Source organism: Brachycentrus maculatus, unplaced genomic scaffold (assembly GCF_059751285.1).
Source record: "Brachycentrus maculatus isolate JH-2025_06_01 unplaced genomic scaffold, ASM5975128v1 h1tg000053l, whole genome shotgun sequence".
Taxonomy (NCBI): Eukaryota; Metazoa; Arthropoda; class Insecta; order Trichoptera; family Brachycentridae; genus Brachycentrus; species Brachycentrus maculatus.
In genome coordinates this window covers 688,858-705,084 of record NW_028280807.1, presented here as the reverse complement: position 1 = coordinate 705,084, position 16,227 = coordinate 688,858, and the positions used below count along the sequence as shown (strand labels likewise).

Sequence of the window (16,227 nt, the reverse complement as noted above, 5' to 3'; positions counted from 1 at the left end):
TACATGGACCAAATTATCTCTGACATGCGCTGTAGCGGGTATGCCGAGTTGAAGAGACATGTTCATTACACAGGTTGTAACACACAAAGAAGATATATAGGCGACTCAATGAACAATCTGACTTCTGCCATTTGTATACTGATAATGCAGTGTTTCTTAAATGTACATATGTAAAGTTTTGGTGACAAAAAATTAATTATTTAGTTGTGCATATAAAGTAACTTCGTTATTTGTTAAAAAATTGCATTGAAAGCTCAATTTAATGCAAATTTGAATTTGAAGAAGGAATAAAAATTTTCAGGAATTAAGATGAGATTTGACAAAAAAGAAACTAAATATTCGTGCCAAAATAAAAAACAAAAGTTGCAATCAAAAGTTTTATAGGGAAAGTTACAAGATTTAAATAAATACATGAAAGTGCTGACAGATATGGTAGAGGGAGATTTTTTATGGCGGCGAATATTATTTTAATATGTAAATTATTCTGAAAATAGGTAGAGAAACCAACATTCATTACTATCCCACTCCCCCATTTTTTTAAAAATTGGTCCAAAGTGGGTAGGTACTTGACATGTAGAAAATGTTTCTTACCCTATCGTGGTCCTTATGGTAATTTATAAAAATGGCGGCTGTCGCTTTGACGTTTGGCTGCGGCGGGTTTTTGAAAAAAATTAAATATCCTCGAGTTGATAGATGGGGATTCCGCTCCTGTTCACAACAAAATTTATTGAAAAAAACTACAAGTTATACGAGCACAGTAATTTTACCCAAAACAGACTATCCCAGCCGCCACAAACCTACAAAAAGGGTTCAAGTTGACAATGACATTTATAAGGTTATGAAATATAATAATTTGAATGATCTTAAAATTTGTGCTTTTTTAAAGTCAATGTAGTTAATATTGTTGTTTATTATATTTTTTAGTACCAAAGCTTTTTGTCTACGTAACTAGTATTTCAATATTTATTAGATATTCATATATATTTTTAAAATCCAATAGGCTGCTGATTTTGAGGGATTATATTGTTGGCAAAGGGATAACTTAGAAGGCCCCGATTTTGTCCTTCATGATGGTCCACCGTATGCTAACGGAGATCCACACATAGGCCATGCAGTTAACAAGGTTTGTAAAAAAATCACAATGAACTTTGCAAATCGTATCTTCGCAAACTCTCATAAGTCAGAGATTCTGGGCTCGAATCCACTCTACCACAATTTGATACCTATTTTTAGTAGTTTGATAATATCCTAACGAGTACCCGTCTCTCCGTCAGGACAATCACTACCACAGCATGCAAATAATACTACCCGTCACTACCATAGCACTATGTACACACTTAAAACAACACAAAATGTTTAACACATGCGATTTTGGCCCTCATAAAAATCAATTTTTGTATTAATTTTTAAATCAAGCACAGACTTTTTGAGTCTACTAAGTTGTATTTTATTTAAAAAAAAACACATAAAAATTAATATTATGACAATTGTTTCGCCTAGTTATGACATTTTCAAACAAATAATAATAATAATAAATCTTTATTCCAGCTTGACTAAGTGGTGGGTGCAATACTTAGTCAGCCATATATGTTTTACAACATTTTTTTGTTTTATAAAATGTAATTAAAAATAATAAACAAATAAAAATAAAAATTATGAAAAGAAACGGCGAAAGAAAATAAAGATTATTTGGAGAGATGTAGATGAAGATGATAATGTTTTTCAAACGAACATTAGTTTGAAAATGCCATAACTAGGCGAAACAATTGTCACAATATTAATTTTTATGTGTTTTTTCAATAAAATACAACTAAGTAGACTCAAAAATCTGTGTTTGATTTAAAAATTAATACATAAATTAAAATGGCCTTCTACAAATTAAATGCCAAATCAATAAATAAAAATAAATGTTGATTATCTTCAGATATTGAAGGACATCACGACGCGGTACAACGTCATCAACGGTCGCCGAGTTCATTATATTCCCGGATGGGATTGCCACGGCCTTCCCATAGAGCTGAAAGCTCTCAACTACGGGAAGAAAACGTTCATCACCAAGTCCAGTATGAACGTCATACAGCTAAGAGAGATGGCCAGGAAGTTCGCAGTACTGACAGCCGACGCGCAGAGACAAGTGTTCAGGTCCTGGGGGGTCATGGCCGACTGGGACAAACAGTGCTACTATACGAGCGATAAGTCATACGTCAAAAATCAGCTGAGGCAGTTTTACAAGATGTATGAGAAGGGTTATATATACAGGGATGTGAAGCCGGTATATTGGTCCCCTTCTTCAGGGTACGTGCTCTTAACCTTTTAACCGCGTCAACTTTGTTCCTGAGAGACGCCCGTACGCGGCGTTATTTCACCGTTTTTAAAATGATTACTTTTATCATGTATTTAGTTAAGAAACCATTTATTTTCCTAAACAAAAACGTTCAATGGGATTCATTGTGCCTTTTTGGTACTCTATAATACACTTGTGTCACATTATTCTTGAAATATATCGTAATATAAACAAATAAGATCGTAACATAAATAAATCAAAGCACGCATCGTGTGTCACTCTTACCCACTGGCGATGCGTAGCGTCGAGAGTGAGACAGATATAGGGCATGATTATGGCGCGGACTAATTACCGACTGCAAGAAAAATCAGGGATCTGTTCTTTTATTTATCCTTGTGATGTTACAAATTATTAGTCAGATATTTCAACAGATGTCATAAGGCCAAGGATTGACGTATTATTTTATCCAAAGTTCCACACCATGAAAAAATCCCTCCAATTTGAACTGAGGTTCGAAACTTGGAGCAAAGTAAAAACACATACGGTTATGTCAGCCGCGTATGGGGCATGTTTTATGAAAACACATACGGTTATGCGAGCCGCGTGGATCCGGTTAAATATCTATTCTCTTAACGCTTTAAATGCCTGATGGTATTAGTATGGCTGATTTCAACAGGCTGTCAATAAAAAAAAGACCTAATAGAATTCAGAAATATACAACTAAAACATTCAGAAAATGTTTGAGGTGTCACATTTTAGCATAAACTACAAAAAATGTTTAACACATGCGAATTTGGTTGACCCGGACACCAACATGCACCAATTGGAGCTTTATTATGTTCTTCGTGATGCCAGTTTTCCAATTGATAAAATAAAACAAGTAATCATTCATTTTCAGGAGTGCTTTGGCTGAAGCAGAATTAGAATACGATCCCAAACACAGTAGTACGCAGGTGTATTTGGAATTACCACTTAAAAATATACCCGATCGACTTAAATCTCTGGCACCCAAGTAAGATAATGAATATAAAATACTCTATTATTTATTTCTAAATGCTTAATGGATGCTTATTTTGTTTTATTTTTTATTATAAATTTATTATATGTTATCATGGATACTATACTGTGTGTTGACACCACCTTGGTGTCAACACACGTTGGTGTTATGCGCATATGTATTGAGAAATGCCAGTGATTTATTTATGACTTGACAATTATTATGTTGAATTCCGTATTAATACTTTCGACTTGGGTCTACTCAAATGCTTAGTTTATTTTTAAAACTTGATTTTTCTATTCATTGCAACTGCAGACTGAATTGCAACTGCGGAATCTGGCTAAGTCAGGCTATGTTGGCTCCATTTCCATAGGTTAACTTGGGTTCGGATTACAGAAACCGTACATTTGAACTAGGAACACTAGAGCACAGGTTAAATATATAAAAATAACTTTCTTTAACAGATTATCGACTTAGTTTCATGATAAAAACCACCAAAAACAGAACAAGCACGTGCGCTCGGTAGGACCGATCTTCCTGGAGTGGCGTCGTCCGGGGTGGGGGGGGCTGTGCTATGTAGATCAGCGGAAGTGAAAACATGTAGAAACCCACGTACGCCGAGTGAACCACGTGACTACTCGATGACTATTTAAATTTGACGCGTAATACCGTTTTGGGTATTACAGGATACAGACAAATAAAATACAAAGATCATTGTCCTTTACTTAAGTCGGCAGTTGGTACTTACAAAGCAATAAACGCGTATGGGGAAAGCCCATAAATCATTTTTTATTCGCAGATTTTGAGTTTTCGGCGGTTGTTAAACTGTGTAGTTATTTTCTAATATTTTATTAGTGTTTTTAACATTTTTTTTACTTTTGTGATTTGTGGACTAACATGATTTTATTTTGAGACGTTAGAGACCATTTAACCGTTTTTGTATTGTTTTCGAGTTCAACCTCAAGTTCAAAATATGAAGTTCACTGACATATTTTATATTTCCGGACAGCTGTCTAATGTCGCCCGCCTCAAGATACAGTTTTATCAAAACATTGCCGTAACTAATGTGTTAATAAGACTAAACGCGTCACATATTATCATAAACATACATTTATGTAAATGAAGTAGAATTCAATCCAAAAACCGTGTTTAATTTTGTATATATTACCCAACAATTGAATTTTCTACCTTAATCTTCTAGCTTAGTTTAATTTCGCTTTTGATTTTACCTTTTAAAAAATTTTTCATTTCATAACTTTTTATTTTTATTATTCTTTTTCACGACCACATTTCTTTTCTTTCTTTATATGTGTATTTAACCTTTACATGTTCCTGTAAGTTTGTTGCTTTCTCATCTAACTGATGAAAAAATAAATGATTTGTATTGCACTGTATTTCATTTCATGTAATGTGTTTTTCATTATTTGCGAACCATGAATAAATGAAAACTAAAATTCGGTGACAATTGTTTCGCCGTATTAGGGCAATTTCAAACTAATGCAGCGCATGTTTAGCACTTTGGGACACATTTTTTTATAGTGAACGATTTTCCGCCGTGATCTGGACCACGACTCCCTGGTCTCTGGTTGGCAACCAGGCCGTCTGCTACTCCGCAAGTCTTGCGTATTCCGCTCTGCGTTCGAGGGAACGTCCCGACAGACCGCTGCTCATCGTGGCCTCCGCTCTCGTGGAAGAATTCAACCAGACTGTCGGCGGGAATTACGAAGAAGTGCTGTCTTTTCAAGGTACTTAACTTGACTATCTTTTTTTAAAAATTTAATGTTAACTGACTAACTAACTAACCATCACGCCGGTTCTCCGCAGGGGTAGGCAGAGAGAATCGAACGCCACACCACTCTTTCTTTGCAAACATTCTTCGCCTCTTCTACATTCATGCATCTCCTCATACATACCCGACAATTATTACGACTCCTGACCCGGCCGCTTTCAAGTATTTGACATACCTGATTGTGCCAGGTTTTCCTCAGTTTTCCTCTGTTTCTTTTTCCAACTACATTCGCCTCATAAATTTGTTGAACGGTTCTTTCCTCACTCATACGTTCCACAATAAATACCACTATTTCTTAAAATCTACTGTGACACGTGTTTCTATGCGTTCCGCATCATTTTCAAATACGGTATCACAGTAGATTGTAAGAAATATTGGTAAGTAAGTAAAACATTAATTAAAAATGTATAGATTTTACCACAAAGTGACTGCCGAATCAATTAATGAAAAAATTTACTATCTTCCCCTAGACTCATGTTGTGTGGAAATGAAGCATGGAGTTGGCAAAAGAAGGATGAGAGATTACAATCGAAATCCTTTCTCACAGACAAATGTGCAGCAAAATATTATATTTAGGTAGGGACTGACCTCCACATTTCGTCGTAGCGTAACATTGGCGGTGACCATCCGACTTCGGATGGAGCACTCGAAACGCTGTACTGACTATACGAACGCTCGCATCGTAACGTGTTACGTTACGACCAAATGACTCCGGTCAGTCCCCACCTTTATATATGTTCGAATGGTGATACATATAAGTAAACAATGCAAGGCAGAGATAAGCATCATCCATCAAATTAAGAAAGGTGTGTTGGAAATTGTTTAGATATGTGAATCGAATGAGTGAAGAAAGAATAGTAAAACAAATATATGAGACAAATGTGGTCGGTAATAGAAGCAGAGGAAGACTGGGGAAAACTTGGCAAACCGAAGCATGAACATGTGTTTCAAATACTTGGTATGGTCAGGTCAGGAGTCGGAATAATCGGCGTGTACGTTTGAGGAGATGCGTGAATGCTGAAGAGGCTAGGAATGTTTGCAATGACAGATTGGTGTGGTGTTCTATTCTCTCTTCCTACCCCTACGGAGAGCGGCGCGATGGTTTTTTATTATTATTAATAGAAGCAGAGGAAGACTGGGGAAAACTTGGCAAACCGAGGCATGAACATGTGTTTCAAATACTTGGTATGGTCAGGTCAGGAGTCGGAATAATCGGCGTGTACGTTTGAGGAGATGCGTGAATGTTGAAGAGGCTAGGAATGTTTGCAATGACAGATTGGTGTGGTGTTCTATTCTCTCTTCCTACCCCTACGGAGAGCGGCGCGATGGTTTTTTATTATTATTAATAGAAGCAGAGGAAGACTGGGGAAAACTTGGCAAACCGAGGCATGAACATGTGTTTCAAATACTTGGTATGGTCAGGTCAGGAGTCGGAATAATCGGCGTGTACGTTTGAGGAGATGCGTGAATGCTGAAGAGGCTAGGAATGTTTGCAATGACAGATTGGTGTGGTGTTCTATTCTCTCTTCCTACCCCTACGGAGAGCGGCGCGATGGTTAGTTGGTTAGTATTTACGACCTAATTATTGGTTGGTGTTAGTAATCAATTAATATACTGTATAATTAATATATGTATAATCCACAATTGTACTCATGATTCGTAACTCATGAGTCGTAACAATCGGCGGGTATGTATGAGGAGATGCATGAACGTGGAAGAGGCGAAGAATGTTTGCAAGGACAGAGTGGTGTGGCGCTCTATTCTCTCTGCCTACCCCTGCGGAGAAGCGGCGTGATGGTTAGTTAGTTAGTTAGTACTCATGATTGGCTACTGCATTACTCGAATTTTGGAAAGATGTAAAAATGCTTTGATTACATTATTTGAGTGAAACCCCGTCTTCGACATCTATGATTGAAAAAAGTAAGTTTTATATGAAATCTTCGTGAAATATGCGTAAAGGTGGAGACTGACCGTAGCATTTTGCCGTAACGTAACACGTTACGATGCGAGCATTCAGGCAGTCAGTACAACGAGCCATAGTTTCGGATACTCGGTGATGCTCACTGCGAGCGATGTTACGACGTTATGTTACGACGAAATGCTCCGGTCAGTCTCCACCTTTAAGTTTGTTCTTGAATTATTTTACACACTGAAAATATCATTTAGTATTTATTTTACACACTGAAAATATCATATCGAATAGTGAAATAAGGAAGGAATGCAAAGCTGAGATAAGCATTATCGATAAAATTAAGAAAGGTGTGTTGAGATGGTTTGGACATGTAGAACGAATGAGTGAGGAAAGAACGGTTAAACAAATTTATGAGGCGAATGTTAGCGGGAAAAGAAGCAGAGGAAGACCGAGAAAAACATGGCACGATCAGGTATGCCAAATACTTGAAAGTGGTCAGGTTAGGAGTCGTAACAATCGGCGGGTATGTATGAGGAGATGCATGAACGTGGAAGAGGCGAAGAATGTTTGCAAGGACAGAGTGGTGTGGCGCTCTATTCTCTACCCCTGCGGGGAAGCGGCGTGATGGTTAGTTAGTTAGTTAGTTAAAATATAAATTTCAATTTTTATTGTACTTATTTTCATATCAGTTTTTACTTACAATATTTCTAGTGTGCGTCTTTTGTATTATTATTTTTAGGTGACGTTTTATCGGATGCTCTGTACAGTCACCCACTGAAGGAAGACTGCTTGCTACCCTTTCTCATCGGTGACCATGTGTCTGCGGAAAAGGGGACGGGATTAGTGCACACTGCGCCGGCACACGGGCCCGAAGACTTCTTGGTCGCACTGAAAAACAACATGAAAGTGGTATGTTACATATTAGTAAAAATACAAATGTGTAAATTATACATTTATGTCATCTCAACATAGATATAGAAGAGTATGGAAGTCTGTGTATTTGCAGGATCTATGACCTGTCATAGGCTGGTTAAATGATCGCTTTACACACATTCAACATTCACCAATTCTACCCATGATTGACAACCACACTACTCAAATTATTGGAACTCCTAAATATATTGATCAAACTCATTCACTAGGAACATTGTATGTGCGAGTTCACAATGGCCACCTATGTTGGATTGAGCAAAGCTTTTATTAAGCAGAGACTCTTTCCATTTGTATTGCCGTAAGATAGTGGCCGTAAGCCCGTCAAATGGCCAGACTTCAATATTCTTCTTCATCCATGTTGAAATGTCTGTGAAAAAAATTATGTAAAAAAAATAACTTCTAATTGGCGATTATCCAGATTTGTCAACGAGTATTTGGACACACTCAAAATGTTGTAAAAAAATAAAACTCAGTGAGGGCATATTGCTGTAATTGGTAATTTGCTATTTTGTGGATGATGAAATTAAAATAAATAACTATTCCAGGAATGCCACGTGGATGAGGAGGGAAGGTTTGTCGAGTTTGGCCCCCGTTTCGACGGCTTGGAGGCACTGTCGGAGGGCCAGCGCGAGGTCATCAGCTCCCTGGGGGAGCGGGTGCTCCACTGCGCCCCGTTCCTGCACCCGTACCCCCTGGACTGGAGGACCAAGCAGCCCATCATCGTCAGGGCCTCCAGCCAGTGGTTCGTCAACACGGAGAAACTCAAGCAGATTGCCTTGGTACGTTGTAACCTTTCCGAAAGTATTTATTTATTATATTTGTATTTATTTATTTTGTCCGCCTCCGTAGTGTAATGGTCAGCACGCTCAGCTACCATTCTGGAGGTCCCGGGTTCGATTCCCAAGGGGGGTAAAATAAATATAAGTGTTTTTTTCACTGTCATATTTATTTAATATTACCCTGGACTGGTACCTGAAGCAAAGGGCTGATCACCTTTCCTTCATGTGTAAACGATCAAGATAACACTGCGTTTATATGACGCAGTGCCCTATGCACCATTGGGTGCGGATAAGGGTTTTATTTTTATTATTATTATTTATTTATTCGGCACAAGGGCCTTCTACAATTGAATATGAAAACAATAAAGAACAGTGCATTTATATTATATTAAGTAAAACATACATTATATTATTTTGTAAATAAATTATCTGGTCAAATTATAAGCTTAATAAAAAAAATGAAAATGGTATTTTCTGGCGTTTCTCATGTGTGTGATTATAATCCAGGATTTGGACCTCACATACTAATATAAGAGTTTCTGCTTGATAAAAAGCTTCTTTACATCTCACCAATAGACGTCTCTAGTGAAGTTCTAGTGATTCAAGAACAAGGTTTCTAAATTGGTCCATATATATAGAACTTCCAAGAATCAGAGTAGTGTGGTTGTCAATAATGGGTAGAATTGGTGAATGTTACACGTGTGTAAAGTGATCACTTAAACTAGCCTATGACGGTCGTCAGCCCAGTAAATGCCCAGACTTCCATATTCTTCTTCACCTTTGATGAGATGTCAAAAAATAATATGTAAATAACATAAAAATTTTGATAAAAGTTCAGCAGCTGTTAAGCTTTCTTCAAATATTTTATCTAGCAATTTATTTCCACTGATTAATTGAATTAGTTCTTTAGTAAACCAAGTGGCATACTCTTTGTTGTATAGTGTAGGGTGTGGATTTAAAAAAATATTACTATGTATCTGACTTTTCTGTCTTAGAAATTGAGATTTGATCTCGGGTACCTGTTGCTGTAAACGATATTAGCACCGTGGTGATCAGTCTCTTATGTTTCCAGGAAGCCTTGAATGAAGTAACCTTCCTCCCTGCGTCGACTTGTCACCAGAACAAGTCAAATCTTGTCAACCAGATCCAGAACCGGCCATATTGGTGTATATCCCGACAGAGGTCATGGGGCACTCCGATTCCTGTGCTTTATGATGGAGATAGACCCTTGATCAGCAAGTAAGTTAGTTTAATCTAAAAAAAGTAAGTATCTACTTTATGGAGTTTTTCTTCTAAACTCTAGAGTAATGTGAATATCTCCGTCTATTTGAGATGAGTCCTTGAGATGAGATAAGGGAGATTCCCCACTAGATGAACTGACCAAATCAAGGGTACTATAAATTCATCAGTAGTTGGAGCAACGCGGATATCTTTTGGGCACCTTTTTAGTACATATTGTTCTGTTTGTGTGTGGCATTTGTAGCGCGACTCATTTTTATACTGGCTTGAGATAAGCAAGTTTAAACATTTGCCGTTGAAGGGACTAAAACTGACTTTACACTCGCTAATCGTACATCTATACATGAACATTTGATTATTTCTTTTGTATTTTTTTATTCAATACACTTCTTCTTCTTCTTCATTCTTATTGATCCCTGGATCTGTCTGTTCCGTTATTCATCTCTTGTGACGTGGACTGGCAGCTGTCACGCCATCGCTTTGGAGATTTTCCAGGTGGTCTTGTTCTGTCTTGATTCTCTTGAAAAGCAATTGGGACCAGTCTGTTTTCTTGCATTCTATTGACATGGGCATCCAAGAATCGTCTTCACTGTTTTCCCCATCTGATTATATCCTCTGTACTACACATTTTCCCAATTTTCATATTTCTTATTCAGTCTCTTACGTATTTTTGGTTATACTCCTCAATATCTCATTTCTGAAGATCTCAGAAGAGATTTGGTTCTCGCATTGTCTGCTCTGGTCTCCATCCCATATGTGGCAATCATTATGCATACTTCTTTTTCTTTCTTCTTCTTTATCAGCCTCATCTATGACTCAAAGTCAAAATGCAATGTAAAAGCTAGTTATACAGTAGCCATGATACTAGCCGAATGAAGCATGTTAAATCTCAAATGAGAACAAGAATCACTGATGAGCATTCGGAAAACTATTTGCGTGTAGCAACAAAATCAATCGTTAACGTATCAACGTTGACGCACTTAGTTCTGACAAAAAAAACAGACATCTCATGATTTTTTTTTTTAATTATTAATTTTTATTTTTTGTATTGCCTAGCTATTATCTCTTTCATATGTTTGATTCACATTTTTGTTAAATCTTCTTAAAAAAAAAAACAATATATTTCATGTTTGCTTTGAATAATAAAAGAAATTTTGTTTTACGGCCCGGTAAGAAATCTCATTTCTAAAATCTGGCCCAGCTTCTAAAAATGTTGGCCACCCATGATCTAACGTGTACTCCACACCCAATGTGTTTATGTTACCCTGTTTAGAGAACTGGTGGAGAGAATTTGCGGTGCAATGGATATCCAAGGAGTCAACAGCTGGTGGAACAATCCGGTCGACCACCGAATCGTGTCTGAGAGCTTCCTCAAGGAGAACGACACATCCATGGAGAGGCTGGTCAAGGGAAAGGTTGACAATCAATAACTAACAATACTTTGCGTTTTCATCTAACTAACTTCATAGCGGAAAAACACCACACCACTCTGTCTTCGTCTCTTACACATTCATGCATCTCCTCACATGTATGTACCTGCCGTGTCAAGTTTATCTTTGTTGTGTCGGGTTGTGGTCTCGTGGTGGTGTCGCGGACTCTTGAGTCAGAGTTTTTCAGCCCAAACCCATTCTTACCACCATAATTAATACTGAGCCTACTGTTCTTAACTATTTCTAATACTGAGCCATTTAGGTTCACAGAAATAGTATGAAATTGAAGTATTTTTGTAAATAATAAAATCACAAATTTTTATCTTTTTCAAATATGTACCTCGGTTTTTCTCTGATCCTATTTCCAAATACATTCGCCTCATAAATTTGTTTAACCGTTTTTTCCTCATTCATTTGATTCACATGCCCAAACCATCTTAATACACCCTTCTTAATTTTATCGATAATGCTTATCTCAGCCTTGCATTCTTTTCTCGTATCACCATGGAACATCTATCATACATGGTTTTGCCGCACTGAGAGATTGCATTTTGACTGCATTCAGTCTACTTTCATCCTTCTTTTGCCAACTCCATGCTACACTTCAATACATTAGGATTGGAATACATTATGTATTCTTCTTCTAACCCTTATCTGCACCCAATGGTGCATAGGGCACTGCATCATATTCACAGTGTTATCTTGATTGTTACTTACGTGAAGGCAAGGTGAACTCCACTGACAAGAAACAGAAGGTAACTTGGTCTCTGAAAAAAAGATTTTAAATGTGTTTATAATTTTTTTGAATAAATGTATACAGTTCATGTAAAAAAATAAAAATATGTGATCTAGTCCCAATTTTTCATATCATTCCTCTGCACTGTTCCCAGGATATAATGGACATCTGGTTGGACAGCGGGCTGTCCTGGTCTTCCGTGCTAGACGGGCAGGGAGCCGATCTGTACCTGGAAGGCCTGGATCAGTGCACCGGATGGTTCCAGACTTCGCTGCTGACCGGCGTCGCCCTCACCGGAAAGGCACCCTACAAGTAATAATTCTTTTCTTTCTTCTTAACTTAGCTTATATGTATTACATTTAGTATAAAAACTAATACAGTAAACTCCCTATAACGTTGGGATAGGTACCGCATTATTGGAGGGAACATTGTAAGGGTTTAATGTTTTTAAATTGTATTTTAATTTTAAATGACTCATTTCAGTTATCACTCATTTCAGTTGTCCGCCTCCGTGGTGTAATGGTCAGCGTGTTTAGCTACCGTGCTGGAGGTCCCGGGTTCGATTCCCAGGGGGGGAGGTGAAAATAAATATTAGTGATTTAACACTGTAATATTTATTTAATATTACCCTGGACTGGTTCCTGAAGCGCAAGAGTGATCACCTTGCCTTCATGTAAGTAATGATCAAGATAACACTGCGTCAATTTGATGCAGTGCCCTATGCACCATTAGGTGTGGATAAGGGTTTAAAAAAAAAAAAAAAAAAAAAATACATTTCAGTTATTTCTGTTAGTTAAAATGTAAAAATACAATTTAAAACATTAACCCCTTGTAATGTTCCCTGCAATAATTTGACTTACTGTAACAACATATCGCTCACTCTTTTCAACAACGTCATATATAAAAAAAATCGTCAATTTTCAGTTCTGCATGTTTTCGGAATGCCCAGAAAATGTACTATATCCCAGCAAAAGCGGCATATTTTTAACTTAATATTTACCCGCTACAGGGCAGAAAGTGTTGTATTTGGATTTTGAAGAAAAGGTATTGTTTGATCAATTTTTTAAATATACCAAATATTTTTAAAATGGAGAAAAAACCTTCAGGTTTTACCTAAAAAGATCTATTGCACAGTTAAAAGTTCAATAAGTGGCTTGATATTTATTTTTAATACATTTTATTATATTCTTAAACTTTAAAAACGATCTTCGGAAAAATCAAGTTTTTAGATATATGACGTTGTTGTAAGGAGTGAGCGATATGTATTTACATCTTCTTACAATGAATATAACATATCTTTTTAAATTCATTTAAACTCTTTTCATTCTTCATACATTCAGGCATTTCATCATACATTTTTTAAACCTCTGTACATAATACGATTTTGCAATTTTTTTATATTTTTAAATAGCAGTGATAATCTATCCTTATTTCTAGTTACATGTTCCTTCTTCTTCTACTACTTGGTGTAAGCCTTGTGGCTTGTTTTTAAGAGGTATTATAGCCTCCTGCAATCTTGACTCCCAGCTGTCAATCCTAACTCTTTGGTGGTCTGCCCTGAGTCGTCTACCTTGGGGTCGGCCGTGCAGTGCAATGTTGGGGAGTTTGGATGGTTCCATTCCCCTCACATGTGCATACCAATGTCTTCTTCGTTGTCTTCCCCACCTAACGACGTCTAGGATCTGGCATATTTCCCTTATCCTGGTGTTCCTTATTCTATCTCGTAGACTCTTGCCAGATATGCTCATGTTGTGACTGCTATTATATTGAAACAATGAAAACCTGGAATGGTTTGTTTTCCGTTTTAGGTCCCTGTTTGTTCATGGTTTCACCGTAGACTCATCCGGGAGGAAGATGTCCAAATCCCTGGGGAATGTCACGGCGCCCGAGCTGATCATTGCGGGAGGGAAGAATTTGCAGAAAAACCCCGCTTACGGCATAGATACCATGAGGTACGTAATATTCATCCTTGGTACCCCATTTGTTCATCTTTCACAGCAACCATGTCGCTGGACCATCGAAAAACTAATGTTTGGATAAGGGAAATGACCAAGGTAACAGATGTGGCTCAAAAAATCAACAGCTTTTACGGATATAATGAAACAATCATACGATACAAACGTAAAAAACCTAAATAACCGCAAAAAAGTATATGACAAAAATGACTTACACATGGTTATGGTACCTCAGCTGTTCATATATAACGTCTGACGTATACAACGCTACTACACTATCTTATTATATTGTTTTGTGTCGTTGTGTAACATATATGTGTGAATGTAAAGCTCTCTCCTTTTTTTAACTTCCACTCATTTACGAGTGATTTTATATTCTATATATATTCGATACTCTTTCTCCTTTTCTCTTCATCGTTTTTTTTATTCTCTCTCATGTTACAAAATGTGTGTAATAAACGCGATGCGTTCTTAAAGTGGAACTGGGCAGGTCGTGTGGCACGTATATCTGAGGATAGATGGACGAAGCATGTGCTTGACTGGAGGCCTAGAAGCGTGGGTAGGCCCCAGACAAGATGGTCTGATGACATTAGGAAAGTGGCGGGCCTGCACTGGAAGAGAGAGAACTGTGGAAGTCCAAGAGGGAGGTCTTTGTTCAATACTGGACACAAGAAGAAGGCTGAAATATGTCATCGGACCATCCTTTTAAAAGTTTTTAGACGTCTCTTTTATTATCTCAATGTCTCCATCTTAAAATTTTAGGGGCCCATCTTATATGGTCTTGTTGAGTTTACCAATGAATCATTCTAATTAATTTGTTGATTGTCAATTTTCAGATGGTGGATAGCTAGCCACGGCACGCAAAACTTGCAAGTCACCGTTAGCGACAACATATTAGCGGAGAGCAATTCCGAACTATCCAGACTTCGGAACTTGATGAAGTTCTTATTAGGAGCCGTCAGCGATCTCGAACAAACCACACTCGATAACACGCAGCAGCTCGGTTATACCGACTCTTACATGCTTCACGTTTTGCACGAGTTTCACACGGAAACGAAGAAGTTATACGAGAACATGCAATTCAACCGAGTGTGCTCTAGCGTCGTGAACTTTACATCGAACCATGTATCGGGATTCTACTGCCATATTGTCAAAGACCGCTTGTATTGCGAGAGCAGAAATTCCACTGCTAGAAAAAATTGCCAAGTGGTCATGAATCAAATCCTAGTTTCTCTCTGTCAAGTCTTAGCGCCAATAGTACCTCATTTCGTCGAAGAAGTTTGGAGTTATCATCCGCTGAGCCAAAGACGGCCATTCTTTAAAACGATCCAAGAGCCGCCTAAAGCCGTATGGAACAGACCTTACGTTGACTTGCTAATGGATTCAGTTTTAGACATCAAGAAATCATTGAATACAAAATGTTTCGGGTCGAATTCTTTGGAGTACGCTGCCATCATCAGAGCCACTCCGGAGCTCTTCGATAGACTGTTGGACATGCAAGGTTCAAAGGTGAAAAATTCCGGAGAGCTGTGCGAAGTGTTGCAAGTGTCCGAGGTCGTCTTGGAGGAGGCGAAACCGCACGAAGACAAGTTTGTCTTGAATGTGGAAAAGGTGAAGAAGTCTCAGTGCGGCAGGTGCCGGAGGTTTACTGCGGATGCTGAAGATGAGCCGTGCGAAAGGTGCAGAAATGTCTTATCGGAAATGAGATAAAATATTTTTCTAGTCTAAATAGGTTTTATGTAATTATTAGTAATAAATGATTTTTTATTTGAAAAAAAGAGTTTTATTTATCCTTGGTTTTTATTTGGGTAATTTTGTTCGGTCCAATTTTGTAACCATTCCTAACTAACTAACTAATTGACCATCACGCCTTTTCAACACAGGAGAAGGCAGAGAGAATAGAACGCCACACCACTCTGTCTTTGCAAATATTCTTAGCCTCTTCCACATTCATGCATCTTATCATATCGGCTGTCCAAACTCAAAACACAGTAAGGGACATTTTTTTGTAGTACGTTTTTTTTTGCATTTTTAGACTAAGTAGATTCTACTTAGTCCAAAAAGGCAAAAAAAACGTACTACGAAAAAATGTCCCTTACTGTGTTTTAAGTTTAGGCAGCCGATATATCGCTCACTCCTTTCAAGAACGTCATTAATCAAAATACTTGATTTT

At 37.6% G+C, this 16,227-nt stretch overlaps 1 protein-coding gene across 1 annotated transcript; it reads left to right on the top strand.

Annotated features, from left to right (window-relative positions):
- The first annotated feature begins 597 nt into the window (after positions 1-597).
- Positions 598-15,827, top strand: LOC148311998 (isoleucine--tRNA ligase, mitochondrial-like). The gene is made up of 12 exons (XM_088277987.1): positions 598-835; positions 1,001-1,123; positions 1,925-2,295; positions 3,183-3,296; positions 4,821-5,026; positions 7,722-7,891; positions 8,461-8,694; positions 9,767-9,933; positions 11,207-11,348; positions 12,254-12,411; positions 13,908-14,051; positions 14,891-15,827. Exons 1-12 carry the CDS (start codon positions 623-625, stop codon positions 15,762-15,764), a joined length of 2,916 nt encoding a protein of 971 aa, XP_088134113.1. The 5' UTR covers positions 598-622; the 3' UTR covers positions 15,765-15,827.
- The last annotated feature ends 400 nt before the right edge of the window (positions 15,828-16,227 follow it).